The sequence below is a fragment of the Bombina bombina genome, chromosome 2 (assembly GCF_027579735.1).
Source record: "Bombina bombina isolate aBomBom1 chromosome 2, aBomBom1.pri, whole genome shotgun sequence".
Classification (NCBI taxonomy): Eukaryota; Metazoa; Chordata; class Amphibia; order Anura; family Bombinatoridae; genus Bombina; species Bombina bombina.
Window position 1 is genome coordinate 1233922929 of NC_069500.1, and position 21849 is coordinate 1233944777.

The following is a 21849-nucleotide window of genomic DNA, read 5'->3' on the forward strand; positions in this document are numbered from 1 at the left end:
TGTTGACCACCCTCTCTTGCTCCAAACCCTCCAATCCTTCGGCATATGTGACACAGCCCTCTCGTGGCTCTCTTTATACCTGTCAAACCGTACCTTTAGTGTAGCCTTCTCTGGGGCCTCCTCTGCCCCGTCACCACTTTCTGTCAGAGTACCGCAAGGCTCTGTCCTCGGTCCCCTTCTCTTCTCAAACTACACGTCATCACTAGGTTCCCTAATAAAGTCCCATGGTTTAAAATATCATTTGTATGCCGATGACACCCAAATCTACTTCTCTGCACCAGACCTTTCTCCTTCCTTGCTAACCCATGTCACTAACTGTCTTTCTCACATCTCCAACTGGATGTCCTCTCACTACCTCAAGCTAAATCTCTCCAAAACTAAGCTCCTTATTTTCCCCCCTTCTTCTAAACTCTCCACCCCCAATCTCTCTATAACTGTCGACAACTCCATCATTACCCCTACCCCGCATGCCCGATGTCTCGGGGTAACATTTGACTCATATCTTTCTTTCACTCCTCACATTCAGTCTTTGGCTAAAGCCTGCCGCTTCCACCTTAAAAACATCTCTAAAATTAGACACTTCCTTACACAAGACACAACTAAGATTTTAATCCACTCTCTCATCCTCTCCCGCCTCAATTACTGCAACTCTGTCCTCTCTGGTCTCCCCACCTACCGCCTAGCTCCTTTACAATCCTTAATGAATGTCTCTGCCAGACTCATCTTCCTTACATGTCGCTCTTCATCTGCTGCACCTCTCTGCCAATCCCTTCACTGGCTTCCTCTTGCCTCTAGGATCAAACACAAAATTCTCACTCTGACATACAAAGCCCTCAACTGCACTGCTCCCCCCTATATCTCAGACCTTGTCTCCAGATACTCTCCCTCCCGTCCCCTTCGCTCTGCTCATGACCTCCTCCTCTCCTCCTCTCTTGTCACCTCATCACACTCCCGTTTACAGGACTTCTCCAGACTGGCTCCCATCTTGTGGAACTCTCTGCCTCGCTCCACAAGACTCTCTTCTAGTTTTAAAAGCTTCAAATGCTCCTTAAAGACTCTACTGTTCAGGGATGCATACAACCTACGCTAAACTTTCTTTATACCAGTTCCTCTCCTCCATTGCTATCCCCTGAACCCCCCTAGCATGTAAGCTTAAGAGTCCAGCTGTTTGTTGATCACCTTCTCAAGAGCTGACTACAACAGTACAACTCTTGGCAGGGCCCTCTACCCATTTAATCCCTATAACTGTTTTTTGTACTCCGCCTTTGTTAATAGCACTGCAGAATCTGTTGGCGCTCTACAAATAACCGATAATAATAATAATAATAATAATAATAATAATAATAATAATAACTTCTGGGCGGCGGCCATGACAGGTCACATTGCTAGCTGCTTCAGACCTCAGCATTAATCTGTTGAAAATCTACCTTTTGATATTCCATCAAAGGCTGACTTGTTTTAAATTCTTTGCAGTAAAAGAAATGTTCTTAAATTATCCTACTTTGTTCAAGTTTGATGCTGATCTCAGTCTATCTGAGAATATTTGGGACTGCAGCCTTTTCTCAATCCACCAGCACGTGTCTCCGTTGTAAAACAGCAATGCTATCTTGCAAGTCACTGCAGAAACTAACTACCAGTATACATTTCCCATCTGCTGGACTTAAATTTGCCATGGAGCCTGTAGTAAATCTACTAGATGACATAAGGGTCCTGTTACATAATTACCAGCTCTCCTTCACAGTAATGTTACGAGCTGCCCTTAACTCTTTTGCTACAGATACCCTTGTTAAGCCATCTCAATTCTGCCTTGCCGGTTTACCCTTTGGGGACTATGATAATATGGGGCCCCAGTATTCACCACCTTATGTCCCCCAAGAAGTGATACTTCAGCGGGTGGATACCGTGACCCTTTGGGAATCGATGACGGTTGGCATATTACCCCAGCGTTGTTCATCGCTTTCAAGTAAAGAGGAGGCTAATTATCCGGAATGGAGCATTGATGTTTGTCAGGGGCTGTTTAGCAAACTGGAAGCCGCCGACCACACACAACCTAAAGTTATCGCTTTTCCAGGTGCCGGTGAAGAGACATTGCTGTTGCATTTAAAGTATACATACCAGCAGTCTGTTGCTGACCCCTCTTTGGATCAGCTGTACGTCTGTGATTTGGCAAACAGCGGTAAGCAGTGTGACATATATCTGCTATTCAGACACCACAAAATACCACCACAAAATATGGAGACTATATGCAAACACCCTCAATACTGTGGGGCTAACTTTGTTGGCAACCGGCAGTGTATCTATGAGATGTAGAGAGAACAGCCGCACTGGTGTAAGCTAAATAAAGGCTTGTTGAACTTATCATCTTGAACTTTCCATACCCCTTGCAAGTGCCATGGATAATACCTCCTCTTTTAGTTTTTGTATCTTATTGGAACTTATCCTCCTGCTATGTTTATAGCCATTAACAATTGTTTTTGTGCCTATAATTATTACTAAGCTATAACTAAAAAGTAATACACCAGATTTATTGTGCAAGATGCTCTTACATTGTTCTAAATATTTGAAGGGCTTTCCTATTGTATTCATTATACATTATATACTCTGATTTCCTTTTTATTATGAACATACTTGAACATCTCTGGTATAAATATCCATCTAGTATATTACCTTCAACTCCACTCTCAGTATTTAAAAGAGCAGACTTATGATTTGTAGCATTTTACTGCAAACACCAGTGTCCTAGTATGTATGTTTTGACTAACACTGAAATTTCTGTTTTACGCAATTGATATGAGGCAGCAAAACCTTAGGGATTCATTATGGCTCCTTTTTGTTACCTATGTGATGCCACCTAAACATGTATCCTAAAATTCAAACTATAACTAAAAAGTAATACACCAAACTAATTGTTCAAGATGCTCTGACATTGTTCTAAATATGTAAAGGTATTCCGTATTGTATTTATTATACACTATATACCCTGTTTTCGATGTGTATGTAGTGTTACTATTAGTTTCCACATACAAGTGCCATTTGCTCCTAGACGAAAATAAATATCATAACCGTTATTTCTTTATTTGTTATTACTAGTTAACTAGTTAGAAAATCTGTATATTCCTTATTGTTATCCCAGACAGAATTATTTTCCCTTTTATAGATCTGGTGGTTGTGTTAGCCATCCCCTGTTTCCTGTATTTCATCATGCAGCTTACACTTACTTGCTACATCACTAGAACACTGCAAAAATGCTAGCTATTTGCGATTCGTTTTGGATCAATTCGGAAATTCGGCCGAATTTCTTAAATTCGGAGATTCGGATCAATTCGAATTTCCGAATTGAAATAGTACCGAATCTACCGAATAAATCTGAATTAGTTGGGATTTATTTGGTAGATTCGGTTGGCCATGGATTACACTAGTATTGTACAGTATATTAGGTTATATCACTCTGCTATGGGTTACACCTAATATACAGTACATAATACTAGTCTAATACACAGCATATCCCACCTAACACATACCAAAATTCTGAATTTCCGAAACCGAATTGAACCGAATTTATTAGAATCCGAATGAATCCGAAATGAATCCGAAACGAATTCATTCAAATTTTTCCGAATTTCAATCGATCTGAACCGAAATTTGAAAAAATCCCAATCGAACCGAAACAAATTTTTCGATCATGCACAAGTCTAAAAAATGCTCCCTTGGTATTATTATTATATTTTCTAAATTGGAGTTCACTAGACTAATACAAAAATTAGATTTGTAACCGGAGATCCAAGAGCGGTCTCCTCAGAACCAGACACCTTCTGATTATAGACTTGCTTCTTATATGTTTGAGGTCCAAGAGTGGCCTACTTAGCTTTACTTAGAAGATTTGTAATCAGAATGGCATCCTATATTATTACTAGTTACTATATTCATCACTTATATGTATCCTTGATGTACACTGCATTTTGCTTTAATGTTGTACTGAAGCTATATTGTTCTTTATTTTCTGTTCTATGTTTATATGCCTAGAACGAATCCTCAATAAATAAATAAAAAAAAGACCCTCAACAGGCACGACAGCATGAAAGACCCCATATGCCATGACTTCCTTTTGCACAATCGAGTAAAGGTATGGCATCGTTTTTAGGAACCCGGAGATAATTTTTAGGAACCGGGAGATGGAAAAAGATGCTTGGTCGGTCCTCCTACTTCAAATTTGGGGCACTGCGTGTGCAATCTACTGTGCCACCAGATATGAGTGGTGTGTTAAGTAGTACTATTCTTAGCAGTTTAATACCTGTTATGTGCCTTTTTTTTTGGTTTGGGTTTTGAAGCCACAGTGCAGCACCAGAGGCCAGAGAAATTAGGCATGTACACATGCCTGAAAAATTAGGTATTGTTGCAGTCGCTGCTGTAGCAGCGACCAGAAAAATTGATGTTTGTTTGACAGTTAGAAAGTGCCCTAAAACATTGCGGCTTGAACCCTAGTTGTTGGCGGATAAGTCACGCAAGTCATCCGGCATTCGAAGATAAAATACAGCAGCGTGTGGACCATTTTTAGCCCAAGGCAGCTCATCTCATCAGGCCTTTTTTACTCAAATGTATCTCCCAATGTCAGTCCCTTCGGGATCCATCCCTCTTTTATTTTAATAAAGGTGAGATAATCAAGACTTTTCTGACCTAGGCGACTTCTCTTCTCAGTGACAATACCTCCTGCTGCACTGAAGGTCCTTTCTGACAGGACACTTGAAGCGGGGCAGGCCAGAAGTTCGATTGCAAATTGGGATAGCTCAGGCCACAGGTCAAGCCTGCACACCCAGTAGTCAAGGGGTTCATCGCTCCTCAGAGTGTCGAGATCTGCAGTTAATGCGAGGTAGTCTGCTACCTGTCGGTTGAGTCGTTCTCTGAGGCTGGATCCCGAAGGGCTGTGGCGATGCATAGGAGTTAAAAAGGTCTGCATGTCCTCCATCAACAACATGCCTGGAAAGCATCCTGTCCTTGCCGGCGTGGTCATGGGAGGAGGAGTATTACTTTAATCTCTTCCCCTGTTAGATTCCCGCTGTGCTGTGACATCACCATTATACGCTGTGTAAAGCATACTTTTTAATTTATTTTTTAAAATGTACACTTACACTACTATAAAACAAGATAATATGAGTGGTGGCACTGGACCAGTGGGCACAGTATACACTGTGAGCCTGACATAAAAAAGCAGACTGATGTTTCACAGTCAAAATAGTTTTTTTATTTTTAAATGTACACACACTACTATTAAACAAGATAATATGAGTGGTGGCACTGGGCAAGTGTGCACAGTATACGCTGTGAGCCTGACACAAAAAAGCAGACTGATGTTTCAGAGTCAAAATATTTTTTTTATTTTTAAAATGTACACTTACACTACTATAAAACAAGATAATATGAGTGGTGGCACTGGACCAGTGGGCACAGTATACGCTGTGAGCCTGACACAAAAAAGCAGACTGATGTTTCAGAGTCAAAATAGTTTTTTTATTTTTAAAATGTACACTTACACTACTATAAAACAAGATAATATGAGTGGTGGTACTGGACCAGTGGGCACAGTATACGCTGTGAGCCTGACACAAAAAAGCAGACTGATGTTTCACAGTCAAAATAGTTTTTTTATTTTTAAATGTACACTTACACTACTATTAAACAACATAATATGAGTGGTGGCACTGGGCAAGTAGGCACAGTATATGCTGTGAGCCTGACACACAGGCTGGCAGTGGCAGGCTGGCCTGGCAACTGAAATTAGATTACACTAGCAGACTGATGTAAAAGTTTTTTTTTTTTAAATTTACACTACTGTTACACCAGATATGAGTGGTGGCACTGAGAAAGTAGGCACAGTATATGCTGTGAGCCTGACACACAGGCTGGCAGTGGCAGGCTGGCCTGGCAACTGAAATTAGATTACACTAGCAGACTGATGTAAAAGTTTTTTTTTTTTTAAATTTACACTACTGTTACACCAGATATGAGTGGTGGCACTGAGCAAGTAGACACAGTATATGCTGTGAGCCTGACACACAGGCTGGCAGTGGCAGGCTGGCCTGGCAACTGAAATTAGATTACACTAGCAGACTGATGTAAAAGTTTTTTTTTAAATTTACACTAATGTTACACCAGATATGAGTGGCGGCACTGAGCAAGTAGGCACAGTATATGCTATGAGCCTGACACACAGGCTGGCAGTGGCAGGCGGGCAACTGCTATTAGATTAAACTAGCAAACTGATGTAAACGTTTTTTTTTTTTTTAATTTACACTACTGTTACACCAGATATGAGTGGTGGCACTGAGCAAGTAGGCACAGTATATGCTGTGAGCCTGACACACAGGCTGGCAGTGGCAGGCTGGCCTGGCAACTGAAATTAGATTACACTAGCAGACTGATGTAAAAGTTTTTTTTTTTTTTTTTAAATTTACACTACTGTTACACCAGATATGACTGGTGGCACTGAGCAAGTATCAAGAAAAAAACGTGCAAAGTCCCAGAGGTAGATACATAAAAAATTAGATTTATTTGAAACAAGGTTAAAACATGAAAAAATGTAGGTGTAAAAGCATAGAACGGTCTAACGCGTTTCGGCTTGCTCCTGCCGTAATCATAGACGATGTCTATTGTATGTTTTACAAAGGCTTAAATAGGTGTCTAATTACATGTTTAACCAAATCAGCTGAAATACTTAACCCTTACTAGCTATAAAGAGAGTAGCTGTCTATAATCAACTACTTCATGCTGTGTTTTTATATTCTTATGGGCAAAGGTTCATTAAAGTGTATCTGTTTCATAGAGTATATTAAAAGTAAAATAACAGCATAATTTTATGCGGATTTAATTAACTATATGTATATAACATTATGATTCAATACATTTATGTATATCTGCATAATATGTAAACGTTTGTTGAACACATTAGTAGTTAAAATATTCATGTATACTTTTTTATAGCATATTGACTAATATGTATGTGCAGTTAATTAAACAGAATAAGAGATATTGTACTTTTTGTATTATAAGTAGTTGATTATAGACAGCTACTCTCTTTATAGCTAGTAAGGGTTAAGTATTTCAGCTGATTTGGTTAAACATGTAATTAGACACCTATTTAAGCCTTTTTAAAACATACAATAGACATGGTCTATGATTACGGCAGGAGCTAGCCGAAACGCGTTAGACCGTTCTATGCTTTTACACCTACATGTTTTCATGTTTTAACCTTGTTTCAAATAAATCTAATTTTTTATGTATCTACCTCTGGGACTTTGCACATTTTTTTCTTGATACTTTCCTTAAGAGCAGAGGAACTCTTTTCATTAAGCCCCAGAGTACATCGGCATACAAAGGAGCATTGGCCTAATTAGAAGCACTGATTGGATACTGACTGGTGAGAGTGAGAATTGACAGAGGCACCGCTGACGTCACGTCCGATTGGTAAGTCCCGCACACACCTGCAGCTGAACCGGAGTTGGAGAGAGAGAGACGGTTGCGCCTTATAGCATGGCCGCCCTCCCGTCTACACAGAGGTGAGCCTACCCGAAAGAAGCAGAGGACTTCCGCCTTTATTATGAGGTAAAAGAAGGGTTATGGTATGCTTGTGTGCGGGTGAAGTGTTTGACGAGACAAGTTATTGTTATATTGCACATATCTCACGTGTGTTTCAAGCATGTATCCAGGAATGTACTACTATGATGCTGAATAAGTATTTTGCCCACTTGGTTGCGTTATACCTGTTTTTTCCACTGAGGAAGTAGGCACAGTATATGCTGTGAGCCTGACACACAGGCTGGCAGTGGCAGGCTGGCCTGGCAACTGAAATTAGATTTCACTAGCAGACTGATGTAAAAGTTTTTTTTTTTTTTAATTTACACTAATGTTACACCAGATATGACTGGTGGTGGCACTGAGCAAGTAGGCACAGTATATGCTGTGAGCCTGACACACAGGCTGGCAGTGGCAGGCAGGCAACTGCTATTAGATTACACTAGCAGACTAATGTAAAAGTTTTTTTTTGTTTTAAATTTACACTACTGTTACACCAGCCAGATATGAGTGGTGGCACTTAGCAAGTAGGCACAGTATATGCTGTGAGCCTGACACACAGGCTGGCAGTGGCAGACTGGCCTGGCTACTGAAATTAGATTACACTAGCAGACTGATGTAAAAGTTTTTTTCTTTTAAATTTACACTAATGTTACACCAGATATGAGTGGTGGCACTGAGCAAGTAGGCACAGTATATGCTGTGAGCCTGACACACAGGCTGGCAGTGGCAGGCAGGCATCTGCTATTAGATTACAATGGAAAAAAAATGACTGATGTAGCCCTAAAAAGGGCTTTTTGGGGTGCTGTCCTTACAGCAGAGATCAGATGAGTCCTTCAGGACTGTAGTGGACACTGAATACACTAGCCTAGCTATCGATTTCCCTATTAAATTAGCAGCAGCTACACTGTCCCTCCTCTCACTAACAATGCAGGATCAGAATGAATCTAAAATGGCTGCTGCCCAGAAGCCGGGAGGGTCTGGGAGGGAGTGTCTGCTGCTGATTGGCTGTAATATGTCTGCAGACTGTGAGATACAGGGTCAAAGTTTACTCAATGATGACGAATAGGGGGCGGATCGAACATCGCATATGTTCGCCCACCGCTGCGAATGCGAACAAGCTATGTTCGCCGGGAACCTGCATGCCCTGTGCACCACATTGTACCAAATTGCATCACATTCAAACACAGTGCCAGCGGTTGTGTTTATCTCAATGACAGAAAGACTGTTTATTTCATACTGTAAATAAAATAATAAGCGTATATTAAACATATATTTTTCATATAACCTTGAAAGAATTGCAACCCAAAATTATATAAGTGATTGGTAAGATATTCTCAAGGTTCACAGTGTTATAATAAAGCTGTTTATATGGGAACTATCAGAAAATCCATTTTTGCAGACAACTGTTCCCTACAGAAAAGATCATTAGTGGATAAAGAACACTTCCACTGATCTGTTGGTCAATAGGGACACTTCTCTATAATCTTGAATGAAAAGTTGTTTCTATTCAGTAGAGGAGCATGTTTTTTTGTTTTATTTTAAGAACAAAAACTGTAACACAATTTCAGATATCCTCAAGTAGATGCAAGAAAAAAACAATAAAACTTTTATGTTCTTTTAATGTAAAATCATACATTTTCTATTAGACAAAAGATAATAGTTGGCAGACTTGTTTTCCAAATTCCCTGCTTGCAAGACAGGAACATTAAAATCATAAGAGAAAGCTCTCAATAGTGCATTAAATGTAAATATAAAATGCAACAGTTACAAAATGCAAAGATTAGTATATATTCAAGGCTTTCAATGGGAAATGTGTGTTCTGAATGACATATAATAAAGAACTCCATATAATTAAAATGATCCCCTAAGTATCAATATATATTGAGAGAGAATGGAATCATTTAAGGAATTGGAGAATATAAATACAAATAAAAGCAAATCAGGAGTGCTAAAAGTCAAAGTAAGGCTTTAAGGAATACAAAATTGCTGAGTATGGTGGAACAAATTTAAATTTAATTGCCAATATTTTTATGGCACTCTCCTGTGTGTTTTATTCTTAAGACATGAAAACATTAATACGTAAGCATAATATATCTACTAGATTATAACATGAATGTAGGTAACCGAGAAAAGTCCAAACTAATACATTTAAATCACTTAAATCTGGATAATTGGCAAGACAAAAAAGGAGAATGTATTTAGGTTATGGTTGAGATGATAACATTACAAATAGTGGCTGCAGATTAGAATAATGATGCAGTATTACCAATTTTGGGCTAGATTACAAGTGGAGCACTATTTACAAGTGGCTGGTTATTTTAGCACTCTGGTTAATTTAAAAAAGGTCCCCCAATTGCCCCCAAAATGAAGTGTACATATCCCTGTTAAAAAAAACAAACAAAAATTGCATCTTTAATTGTTTTAAAAATTACTGCACAAAGCAGTTTTATGGGCTTAAAGTGAGCGGGTGTGGGGTGTTAGAAAAAAAACTATGGGGAATTGCGCTCTTGTGAGTGCAAAACTTCCATGCAATGTGAATGCGAGGTCCCGTTCGCTTTGCACTTTACTTGTAATACCAGCATACATTTGCATGTGCTGGTATTACTGAGTGGAGAGCAAATATCGTGGTCGCGTAAGTGATATTTTGGGCTTCACTCAAAATCTGTCCCTTTGTTTGCATCATTTAACCCTCTTAATGCTGACCTGTCCTGTCATAATGTGGTTACAAAAATTGCATTACAGCAACATTTTGAAGTCACTGGGATCTATTCCAGTCAATCACGAATGGGAACAGCACTTGTTATACGATTGCACGGAGGAGACTTAACAAGTCTTAAATAGCCATATAAAAAGTAACAATGGCCTCCAGCTCCTCAAGTAAAAATACCTTAATTAGTATTCCATCATGGATCAAATAATCAACAGCAATGTTTCAGGCCTAGCTCAGCCCTTCCTCATGCATGATTTGTTGTTGTTGATTATTTGACCCATGATAGAATACTAATAAAGGTCTTTTTTTACTTGAGGAGCTGGAGGACTTTGTTACTTTTCCTATGTCTATTCCAGTCAATCAGAGTTCTCACTTGAATTGCATAACCTGAGGTTTCATGGGATTTTTAAATTTTAATTCAAATTCTTTTTTCACAAAAAATTGAAAGCCCATTTATCTAAAAACAAATCAAATCAATTTTGACATGAAAACTCCCCTATACCTAAAAGAGAAACAAAACCCAGTTATTTTTCTTTCATAATTAAGAGCATTTCATTTTAAGCAACTTTCTAATTTACTCCTATTATAAATATTTATTTGTTCTCTTGCTATCTTTATTTGAAAAGGCAGGAATGTAAGCATAGGAGCCAGCCCATTTTTGGTTCAGAACAGGGGTAGTGCTTGCTGATTGGTGGCTAAATGTATTAAAATACTTACCTTTAGCACAATTTTGGCCTCTTCACAGAGCCATGGTTACGCTAATTGGAGGCTTAAACAGCGGCTCCCAGGGCCTGCAGTAAAGGATTATAATTAATTAGTAGTAGTAATAATTTAAGCGTATGTGTGTGTCTGTGCATGTCTAAGTGTCACAAAAGGCAGAGAACATAACCGAGCAGGTGGATCTGACATATACCAAGGGTAACAAGATGTGCTGTTGGCTTATGTTTAAATCTCACCCTACAGATACCAGTACTAGTGAAGACAAGAGTAAGTAAATGAGAGGGAGAAGATATTAAGGTGGTAGGAAAGAGGAAATGGAAAGGGAACAAAGACAGTGTATGCTGGTGAAAGTTAAGGAAGGGACAGAATAGGGTGAGCAAAAGATACAGAGAAAAACAGAAACAAAAACTGATGAGGGAAAGCCAGAGAATGAGTAGAGAAATGGGAGAGAAAGTAAGAAACAGGAAGGGAAGGAAGGAAAGAGGAAAAAATTTAGGGAAAAAAAGGAGGTAAGCTAAGTATACAGTAGACAATAGAAGAAAGAACTGGATATTGATACATATATATATACATATAACAATTCCCTTTATGTGAAGAACATTGGAATGCAGTACATATACACTAAAACACATTAAACATTAAAATTTAATTCAAATGCTCTTTCTTTTATTTAGGTATTTGAGTGTAAAGAGCTCCAAAGTATATATACATATATCATGTACACAAAAGAGACGTATCTGGAATGTAATCCTGGTACCAAAAAGACAGGGTTTCAGCACTCTTTTGAAAGAACTCACAAATCACTTCAATGTAATTCAATAGCTTTAATAGTGGCAGCTAAATCCCACACAACATGGGAATAAATCCATGCAAATATTAAAACACATAAGCATACAAGTTCGACTCATGAATGACAGTTCAAAGGAACCTGACCGGTCAGGGGTACACGAAAAAGCACATGTGTGGCGAAGTGTAAATAGCAGTGGTATTGCTTAAGCACAGGTTTGTATAGTGAACCACTACACCCAACTACCTCAGAACCTCCCAAGTAATTGTCATGGAAGGTATATCCTGGGCAGATATATGAACCGGGATCTAAGTGGTAGACACTGCAAAACCTGTGTCAGGCACCTTGTAGAAAGTGATTTCACAGTTAGGAATGTATACAATTACTACAATGTACAAAATATTGTTTGTTATATCAAGTGAGACCTCCTCTGGCTTAGCTACACCCAGCTGCTTACAGCACCCCTGCAAGTATGGGGCTACTTGCTGCGCAGGTTACAAAGGGGATCTAAGCAAGCCAGCAGGTGAGCCCCCTGAATATGTACATAAGTAGACAAGTTGGTATCAATTGTAAAGGTAACACAATTCATGCAATATTGATTACATTCGCATTGTGCATACACATATCCACAGAAAAAGTCTGCAAAGCAAGATGCAAAGATGTTAGCGTGAAGATGTCGCAGGTAAATTAGTGTTTTCACATGCAGGCAAATGAGAGTCAAGTTGTAATTAATAAAGCACAGTCTAAGCAAGAAATGTATGACTCCAAGCGAAGACAGCTATCAAGATATTAGTCTCAGTGAAAGACAAAACAGCGCCTTCTCCAACTTAACACAATGCCATTATTTTCTTCAACATGGTCACCTATTCCATATCAGTATTTTTCAGGTGTCAACATGTTACACTTATACGACCTTGCTTTCAGATGTTGTAGTGTCTAGTATCCACAAAGGTGTGTACTATCCCCACTTGTTAACATTCCATGCCGGTAGCGATCTCCATCGCCAACACCAAACACAGCGGTGCTCCACGTGTATCACGTGACCTGGTCGGCTCCACCAATGCCGACGCGCGTTTCACCCGCTCGACTGGAATTCAGACCGGGCTTCGTTAGAGCAAAAGATACAGAGAAAAACAGAAACAAAAACTGATGAGGGAAAGCCAGAGAATGAGTAGAGAAATGGGAGAGAAAGTAAGAAACAGGAAGGGAAGGAAGGAAAGAGGAAAAAATTTAGGGAAAAAAAAGGAGGTAAGCTAAGTATACAGTAGACAATAGAAGAAAGAACAATATATTGATACATATATATATATACATATAACATTTCCCCTTATGTGAAGAACATTGGAATGCAGTACATATACACTAAAACACATTAAACATTAAAATTTAATTCAAATGCTCTTTCTTTTTTTTAGGTATTTGAGTGTAAAGAGCTCCAAAGTATATATACATATGTTTATATGTGTATATAGGCATGTATATATATATATATATATCAGTGGCGTATTTAGGTTTTGTGCTGCCTTAGGCACTCAAAATTCTGCTGCCCCCTCCCCGGTTTTAGGCCTTTAGGCTCAGGGTGCAACATTACTTTTTTTTTTTGCATTTCCAAAATTATTATAAGGAAGGGAGGGGGAGAAGGAGGGAGACGGGTTCTGCATGCTTATGGAGTGGCGTATGGAGAATCTGTTCATGTTCCTAAGCTTCCAAGAAAATGCAGTGCCAACACTGGACAGAGCCGCCTGCAGATGTTTTCTCATTTTGAAACACATGGCTGTAAAAAGTGCAGAAGGTCTCTCAGACTGGAAACAGTTTGTGTGATTTGTATAGAAAAGCGTGACTGCTTTTCTATACAAAACATTCATACTGTTCCCGGTCTGAGAGACCGTTCTGCACTTTTTACAGCCCTGTGTTTGAAAATGACAGGCCAGGCTCTGGGGATAGAAGAACCGGATACTGGCTGTGCTCAGTGTGCTGTATTGGTCCCATCTAGCTTGTGCCCTTACCTTATATAACCTTATATTCCTAGCTCATGGAAAACATTGAAGTTAAACAAAAAGTAGGGAACAAGGGAAAACAACTCCTTTTTGGCAAATAGAGCAATCTGGCAATAATGGAACAACTCTGTCCCCACTAAGTTAAATAACCGCTACAATTCTTTATCAATGTTCTGTACTCCTCACGTACCTCATCGGAAACCTTGTTGTCTGTACCTGTTTAGTCAAGCAATGACGTTTCCAATAGCCCACTCTTCTTATAATATAAATATCCCTTGGGTTCACAAGACAGTGACACCAAGCTTTGGACCAAACAAAAGCGGCTTTTAGTGTATTCCCCTGGGGCAAACTTCATACCCTCGCAATACTGCATGCGGCAACATTATTTTACCAGCCGGAGATTTAATTCTCTATTACTGTGATCCGGCTTTACAGTGTGGAAGTAGCACTACAAAATTCTTGTTGTAGCGCTAATCCCACACTGTCTGGATCAGTAATAGAGAATGAAATCTCTGGCTAGGAAAATAATGTGGCCGCATGCAGTGTGATGTTACACTCACATTTTGTTACCTTACCTCGAGTCTGATCAGTCAGTTCTACTGAATTGTGGCTTGCGCAATGACCAGTCCAGGCCTGGTTGGTATCTCTAACAGGCAGGCAGGCAGCTGCTCCCTCTATCATGCACCGCTCCAGTCCTCGACTCCTCACACTGATCAGAAAAGCCGGTCACGTGATCGCTAGGTGGTAAGCTGCCTTGGCAAAATTATTATTAAGGCATGGCCAGATATTGACTGCAGTGGACAATTGCAGCCCCCCAAAATCTGCCGCTAAAGGCACCGGCCTTGTTGGCCTATTCATTAATACGCCCCTGATATATATACTGTATGTATATATATATATATATATATATATATATATATATATATAGCCCTTTCCATTCAAATAGCTTGTCATATACCATATACCTTTTAGCCCTTATAACTTTTTTATATTTTTATGAATAATTTCTATTATATTGTTTATATATGAGTGTATACAAAGAGAGAAGAGCTTGTGCAATGATAAATGCCGACAGTATATGTGGCGGACATGATACACTACATCGCACTTTCATAAATCGGCCCCTATACTTTAAATAGTATAGTCACATACATTGAAAAAAGAATAAAATCCATCAAGTTTAACCTGTCCCACATTCCTGTTACTACTATTGATTCAACAGAAGGCAAGCAAACAAATGAAAGTGATTTTCTATTGTGCATTAATGAAAACAATACTTCAAAGTGGTAATCAGCTACTGTACTGTAGATACTGTTATATCTTTATGTTTCCCAGTTTTCCAAAAAAAATCCAGTTCTTTAACCCCTTCCCGCTGTTAGGACATTCCATGCCGTCCTAACTTCGCTCTAATTTAGCGCTGTTAGGACGGCATAAAACATTCTAGCCATTTGACTTTACTGAAGCCATAGGCGCTTCCTGAATGAGATTGCAGGCTGGAGAGGGTGCCTAGCATCATAGGCACTTCCCCCCTGGCACAATCCCATCATTGAAATCCCACTATCGCATAAACGATGGTGTGATTGCAATTTTTACTTATTTGTTTACAAATAACTTTGTTCCGACAAATAAGTTCCATCAGGAAAGAATTAAAAAAAAAAAAAAAATCTGATTTTGATAAAACAACCTAATTAGGCAGATACTTCCATTTTCTTATTATTCTTACTGTAATAAGAACTCCTTATGTTGCTGTAGAGTAAATCTTTGTTCCTCAAAGGGACTAGAAACCTAACATTTTCTTTTGTGATGACTGTATAATGTGCCTGAATATAGTTTTATCCACTTAAAGGGACATGAAACCCAAACTTTTTCTGCCATGATTCAGAATGTGCATAGAATTTAAACAACTTTTCAGTTTACTTCTAAAATGTGCTTAATTTTCATGTAATCTTTTATTGAAGGAGAAGCACTGCAGTACTGGGAGCTATCTGAACACATTGAGTGAACCAGTATATATATAATGTAATCATATTCCCTCTGAGATGTCTCTTTTTCCAGTGTTAATAATTGTAATTTTGTCATCCTTCATAATGCAAATGATCCAATTCCCTGATGCTCAAAATTCTACTGCATATGATAGGTGGGTTCTTACCAATGATTTATAATGAGACAATGTATATCTTTATCATGTGAATTGATACCCATATATGACAATACTTTACTGGCTTTTGAAACTGCTGACTGACGATGCATCTTGTTGCTAAGCCCCACAAGTTCTTCTTATTCAACAATACTCAACCCTATTTAAAGTATAAGGGCCAAAGGCATACATTTGCCTTTATCTAAATTGAATCTCATCTGCTACTTGCCTGTACAGTCCCTCAATGCAATCCAAATCCCTTTGTAGAGAACTGCTTTGCAAGTCTTGTTTCACTTCCAGATGTTAACATATTTGTAATTATAAAAATTCTTGAAATGTAACTGATAAAAATATTTTATTAAAAAAGAAAAACTTAATACTACAGAAATTTGCAATGTCATCTATTTTCCTTAACTGCTATGTTTATTCTATTTTTTATTTCAATTAATGTACTAATTTCTGACATACCTTTGCCATTTGATGGATTACATACTGAGAATTAAATTGGCTTCAATTTACCCTTCCATGAAGAATTTGGCAAGACGAACTATATTGCAAATAATTGGACATTATAAATTAAATTTTCACAAGGTGTCTTGTTTGTAAACAGCACATTTTAAACATTGCACCTTCAAAATTAATTGCATTTGAAAAAAAGAAAACTACAATTAAAGGGACACTGAACCCATTTTTTTTCTTACGCGATTCAGATAGAGCATGCAATTTTACGCAACTTTCTAATTTACTTCTATTGATAATAGGAGTAAATTAGAAAGTTGCTTAAAAGTGCATGCTCTATCTGAATCACGAAAAAAAAAAATGGGTTCAGTGTCCCTTTAAGGTAAATACAGCATTTATGTATCAGTTTTGTTCATATTGTACACTTTTCATAAGTAAGAAAGGTACACACTATTTAACTACATATTAGTATGGTTTAAAATACACAAAATACATTTTTAAAATATGATGCAATGCTACTTTTGAAATCTTTTAGTAGCTATATCCTATAGCAAAATATACCAGAGACAAAAAAAGCAGAATACTTAATTTATATATTATAATAAATTGTTGAATTGTTTGTTCACATAATATATAACATTAAAAAATAAACATATATTTTGTGTAGACAAATTAATATTCCAAAACCCATTCCTCATTCATATTGAATAAATATAATAGATAAAATGGATCTTTAATTAACATTGGAAGCTTAGATTTTATTAGTGGACTAGATTATGAGTTTTGTGTTATGAGCGGCTCGGTACTAACTTGCAAGTTATTTCCACCGCTCACCTCCCTATAGTTCTGCTATTACAGGTTTGCAAAAACCCGGTGTTAGCAGGCAATATGTCAGTGTTGAGCAAAATTGAGCTCCATACCGCACTCCAATACCAGCACTGCTTTGAGCTGGTTTTACATGCTCGTGCACGATTTCCCCATTCTCCGTAACGCAGCCCCATTGATTCCTATGGGGAAACAAAATTTATGTTTACACCTAACACCCTAACATAAACCCCGAGTCTAAACACCCCTAATCTGCCACCCCCGACATCGCCACCACCTACATTAAACTTATTAACCCCAAATCTTCCACCCCCGACATCACCACCACCTACTTACACTTATTAACCCCAAATCTGCCGCCCCCGACATCGCCGCCACCTACATACACTTATTAATCCCTAATCTGCCACCCCCAATGTTGCTGCCACCTAAATTACAGTTATTAACCCCTAATCTTCAGCCCCCAATGTTGCCGCTACTATACTAAAGTTATAAACCCCTAACCCTAAGTCTAACCCTAACCCTAACGTAACCCTAACACGAACTAACTTTAATGTAATTAAAATAAATCTAAATAAAACCTACTATTAATACCTAAATAATTCCTATTTAAAACTAAATACCTGTTAAATAAAACCTAATCTAGCTACAATATAACTAATAGTTACATTGTATCTATCTTAGGTTTTATTTTTTATTTCACAGCTAAGTTTGTATTTATTTTAACTAGGTAGACAAGTTAGTAAATAGTTATTAACTATTTACTAACTACCTAGTTAAAATAAATGCAAATTTACCTGTAATATAAAACCTAACTTGAGTTACACTAAAACCTAACAACCTAAAAAAAACCCCACTAAATTACACAAAATAAAAAAAGAAATGATCAAATATTTAAACTAATTACACATAATCTAATATCCTTATCAAAATAAAAAAGCCCCCCAAAATAAAAAAAACCCTAGCCTAAACTAAACCACCAATTGCCCTTAAAAGGGCCCTTTGCGGGGCATTGCCCCAAAGAAATCAGCTCTTTTATCTGTAAAAAAATATACAAACAACCCCCTACAGTAAAACTCACCACCCAAACAACCAAACCCCAAATAAAAACCTATCTTAAAAACCTAACCTCCCCATTGCCCTGAAAAGGGCATTTGGATGGGCATTGCCCTTAAAAGGGCATTAGCTCTTTTTCAGCCCAAACCCTAAGCTAATAATAAAACCCACCCAATAAACCATTAAAAAAACCTAACACTAACCCCCGAAGATCCACTTACAGTTTTTGAAGACCCGACATCCATCCTCAACGAAGTGGCAGAAGTCCTCAGTGAAGCCGGCAGAAGTCTTCATCCAAGCCGGCAGAAGTCTTCATCCAGACGGCATCTTCTATCTTCATCCATCCGGCGCGGAGTGGCTCCATCTTTAAGAAAAACGGCGCGCAGCATCCTCTTCTCTTGACAGCTCTTCTCGAAATGAAGGTTCCTTTAACTGACGTCATCTAAGATGGCGTCCCTTGAATTCTGATTGGCTGATATAATTCTATCAGCCAATTGGAATTAAAGGTGAAAAAAGCATATTGACTGTTCCAATCAGCCAATAGAATGCAAGCTCAATCCTATTGGCTGATTGGATCAGCCAATAGGATTGAAGCTCAATCCTATTGGCTGATTGCATCAGCCAATAGAATGCAAGCTCAATCCTATTGTGAAAAAGAGCCATTTTTTTTTTCTTTCTGTTAATCCCATCTTCTTTTTTTATTGTTAAAGCTACTGGTTTAAATATGTGCGCACAAAGGATTTAAATCACAGATTTGTTGCTTAGTACGAACATAATTTAAAGGCAGCCGTATATCAACTGTATAGTTTATTTTATATGGTTCAAAATGATACTGTTCTACTGCCAATAGCAATTACGTTTGTAAAGGATCTTCAATTCTCATTGTGAGATCTTAGAAGATAATACTAATTACATAATTGTTGTACAATAGAAAATGTATGTTGTGTAAAACAGATCAGGCCATATGTTAATAACGGATACATTTTTTGAAGTTAAATATTGTTCAGATGGTTTTGATTAAATATGCTTTTGATCTGAGCTGGAAGAGCTGTTCCATTTTATTTGATTCACGGCAAGTCAATGTCTAGATTCTATTGTATTTATATGACAACTGTGAATAATTTTATTAGAAAGATTAATTTATGCAAGCTATGCAAATTTTCTATTTATTACTCAAGGTTTTGATGTTATGAACAAATTACTTTTGGAGGATTGCATGAAAAGGAAACACAAGAGCTGATTTAAATGTTAATTATGTTATTAAAAAGAATAAAATTATGTTATCTCAATCACCATAAGTTCTGTATAATGTGTGAAACAAATAATCTTTTGTGTTAGTTATTACAACAAAATACATTTGTTTTGTTTTCAGGCTTACTGTCCAAGCTGAATGCCCAATGCATCTGGAGGATTTTCCAATGGATGCCCACGCTTGTCCTTTAAAATTTGGCAGCTGTAAGTAGTTACAAGTTTTTTTTTTTATTATTTATTCTGAAGGTCACTGGTTAATTTGCCCATTTTAGCTTGTTTTATAACATTTTTACATTTCCCTAAAGTTATCCTTAAGGGACAGTTCAACTATCAAATCTGAATATGCTTTCAAGAGTAACTTGTAAAATAACACTAGTGATTATTTTTATTTGATAACCGTTTTATTATTGCTTATCCAGTAATCAAAAATATAATTAAACTATAACACCTGATGGATCTAATAATTTTAACATATATATAAGAAAATATAATTATTATATGTATTAATAAACTGTTTGTTGTCTTAATGGAGACAAACAATCAAACTGATAGAAAGCAGCACACTTGTCAAGAACATCCTCTGTTTCATTTTTGTTCAGTATAAGAATGTATGCTATTTAGTGATGAGCAGTTGTTTTGGTCCATATATTAAAGGACCATTAAATACAGTAGAAATTAATAATCAACAGATGCATGATAAAAAGTATTTCAAAATTTCCTTCCATTTCCCTCCCCCCTATATCATGTGACAGCCATAAGTGGATTACAGACTAATATATGAATAAGAAGAAGTGCACAAGGCAGCGGCTTCTAAGTCTAATACAATACTAGCATGAATGTAAAGGAAGAAAGCATAATTTGGTCACTATATAAATACCTGCAGTTCATGGCACCAATTTAAAAAAAAGACATTGCTGAATTAGAAAAAGTTAAGAGAAAGGACACAAAATGAATAAGGGAAACAAAGGATTTAAACTATGAGGAGAAATTAGCCAAACTGGGTCTGTTTACTCTAGAAAAAAAGTGCTTGAGAAGTGATATAATTACTTTATACTGATACATTCATGGCCGATATACAGAGTTGATGAAGAGCCGTTTACTCCAAGGCACTTGATTGAGACAAAAGGTCACACTTTAAAGGAACAGTCTACTTGAAAATGTCTATTGTTTAAAAATATAGATAATCTCTTTATTACCCATTCCCCATTTTTGCATAACCAACACTGTTATATTAATACCCTTTTTACCTCTGTGATTATCTGTGAATATCTAAGCCTCTGCAGAATGTCCTTTATCTTGGTGCTTTTAACAGACATGCATTTAAGCCAATCATTGCTGACTAATAAATAATTCCATGGGAGTAAGCACAATCTTATCTATATGGCATATGGACTAGTGCTGTCTAGCTGTGAAAAACTGTTATTGGAAGTTGGTTAAAATTGCATACCCTATCTGAATCATTAAAGTTTAATTTTGACTAGACTATAACTCTAGTAAATAGGTGGTATGTAGGGTAAGACCCTGAGTAAAATAAAGGCTTTAACACAGCTGTGGAAAAATTCTAATGGCCTTAATAGTGGCTTGACTGAATAAATCCTTTTGTTAAAGTAATATATAATTCTCAGTAAAATGAGTCTGACCCTTATATTACATATATCTGTATTAGCCAGATAATGTCTAGCTGCAAACTGTCGAATTCTAATTCTGGTTAATACAGATATATGTAATATAAGGGTCAGACTCATTTTACTGATAATTATATATTACTTTAACAAAAGGATTTATTCAGTCAAGCCACTATTAAGGCCATTAGAATTTTTCCACAGCTGTGTTAAAGCCTTTATTTTACTCAGGGTCTTACCCTACATACCACCTATTTACTAGAGTCATAACAAAACATCATGGAGATGTGTTTTTAAGTATAAGCGCAGGCAGCAAATCTAAGTGGAATCTTGCTGCCATTTTATCAGTACGAAATAAAGGTTAAATTTTAATAGTATCTAAGTACTGTGTTGTTGCACGAATACACAAGACGTTTTACACAAACAGTGCATAAAAGCATTTTTTTTTTAATTCAGCTCACACTCCCTGTGAACTGAGTCAATTTGTTGTAATATATATATATATATATATATATATATATATATATATATATATATATATATGATAATGTTAATGTAAAGTAGATATTTATACCTTTTATATATATATATATTAATATACAATAAAAATAACATATTCTTGTATGTCATAAACCATATAACTATTATAACTTTTATTAATAGCTATAAGAATGTTTTGTTTTTTTTAATCTAATAGTGTTTATATAAATGTGACT

At 37.1% G+C, this 21849-nt stretch overlaps 1 protein-coding gene across 1 annotated transcript in view; it reads left to right on the forward strand.

Moving 5' to 3' along the window:
- The window catches only part of GABRA2 (gamma-aminobutyric acid type A receptor subunit alpha2), a 289596-nt gene that overhangs the window by 168512 nt on the left and 99235 nt on the right, over positions 1 to 21849 (forward strand). Inside the window, exon 4 of the mRNA XM_053700268.1 lies at positions 19633 to 19715. Within this exon, the coding sequence (XP_053556243.1) occupies positions 19633 to 19715 (83 nt within the window). The remainder of the gene's footprint in view (positions 1 to 19632; positions 19716 to 21849) is intronic.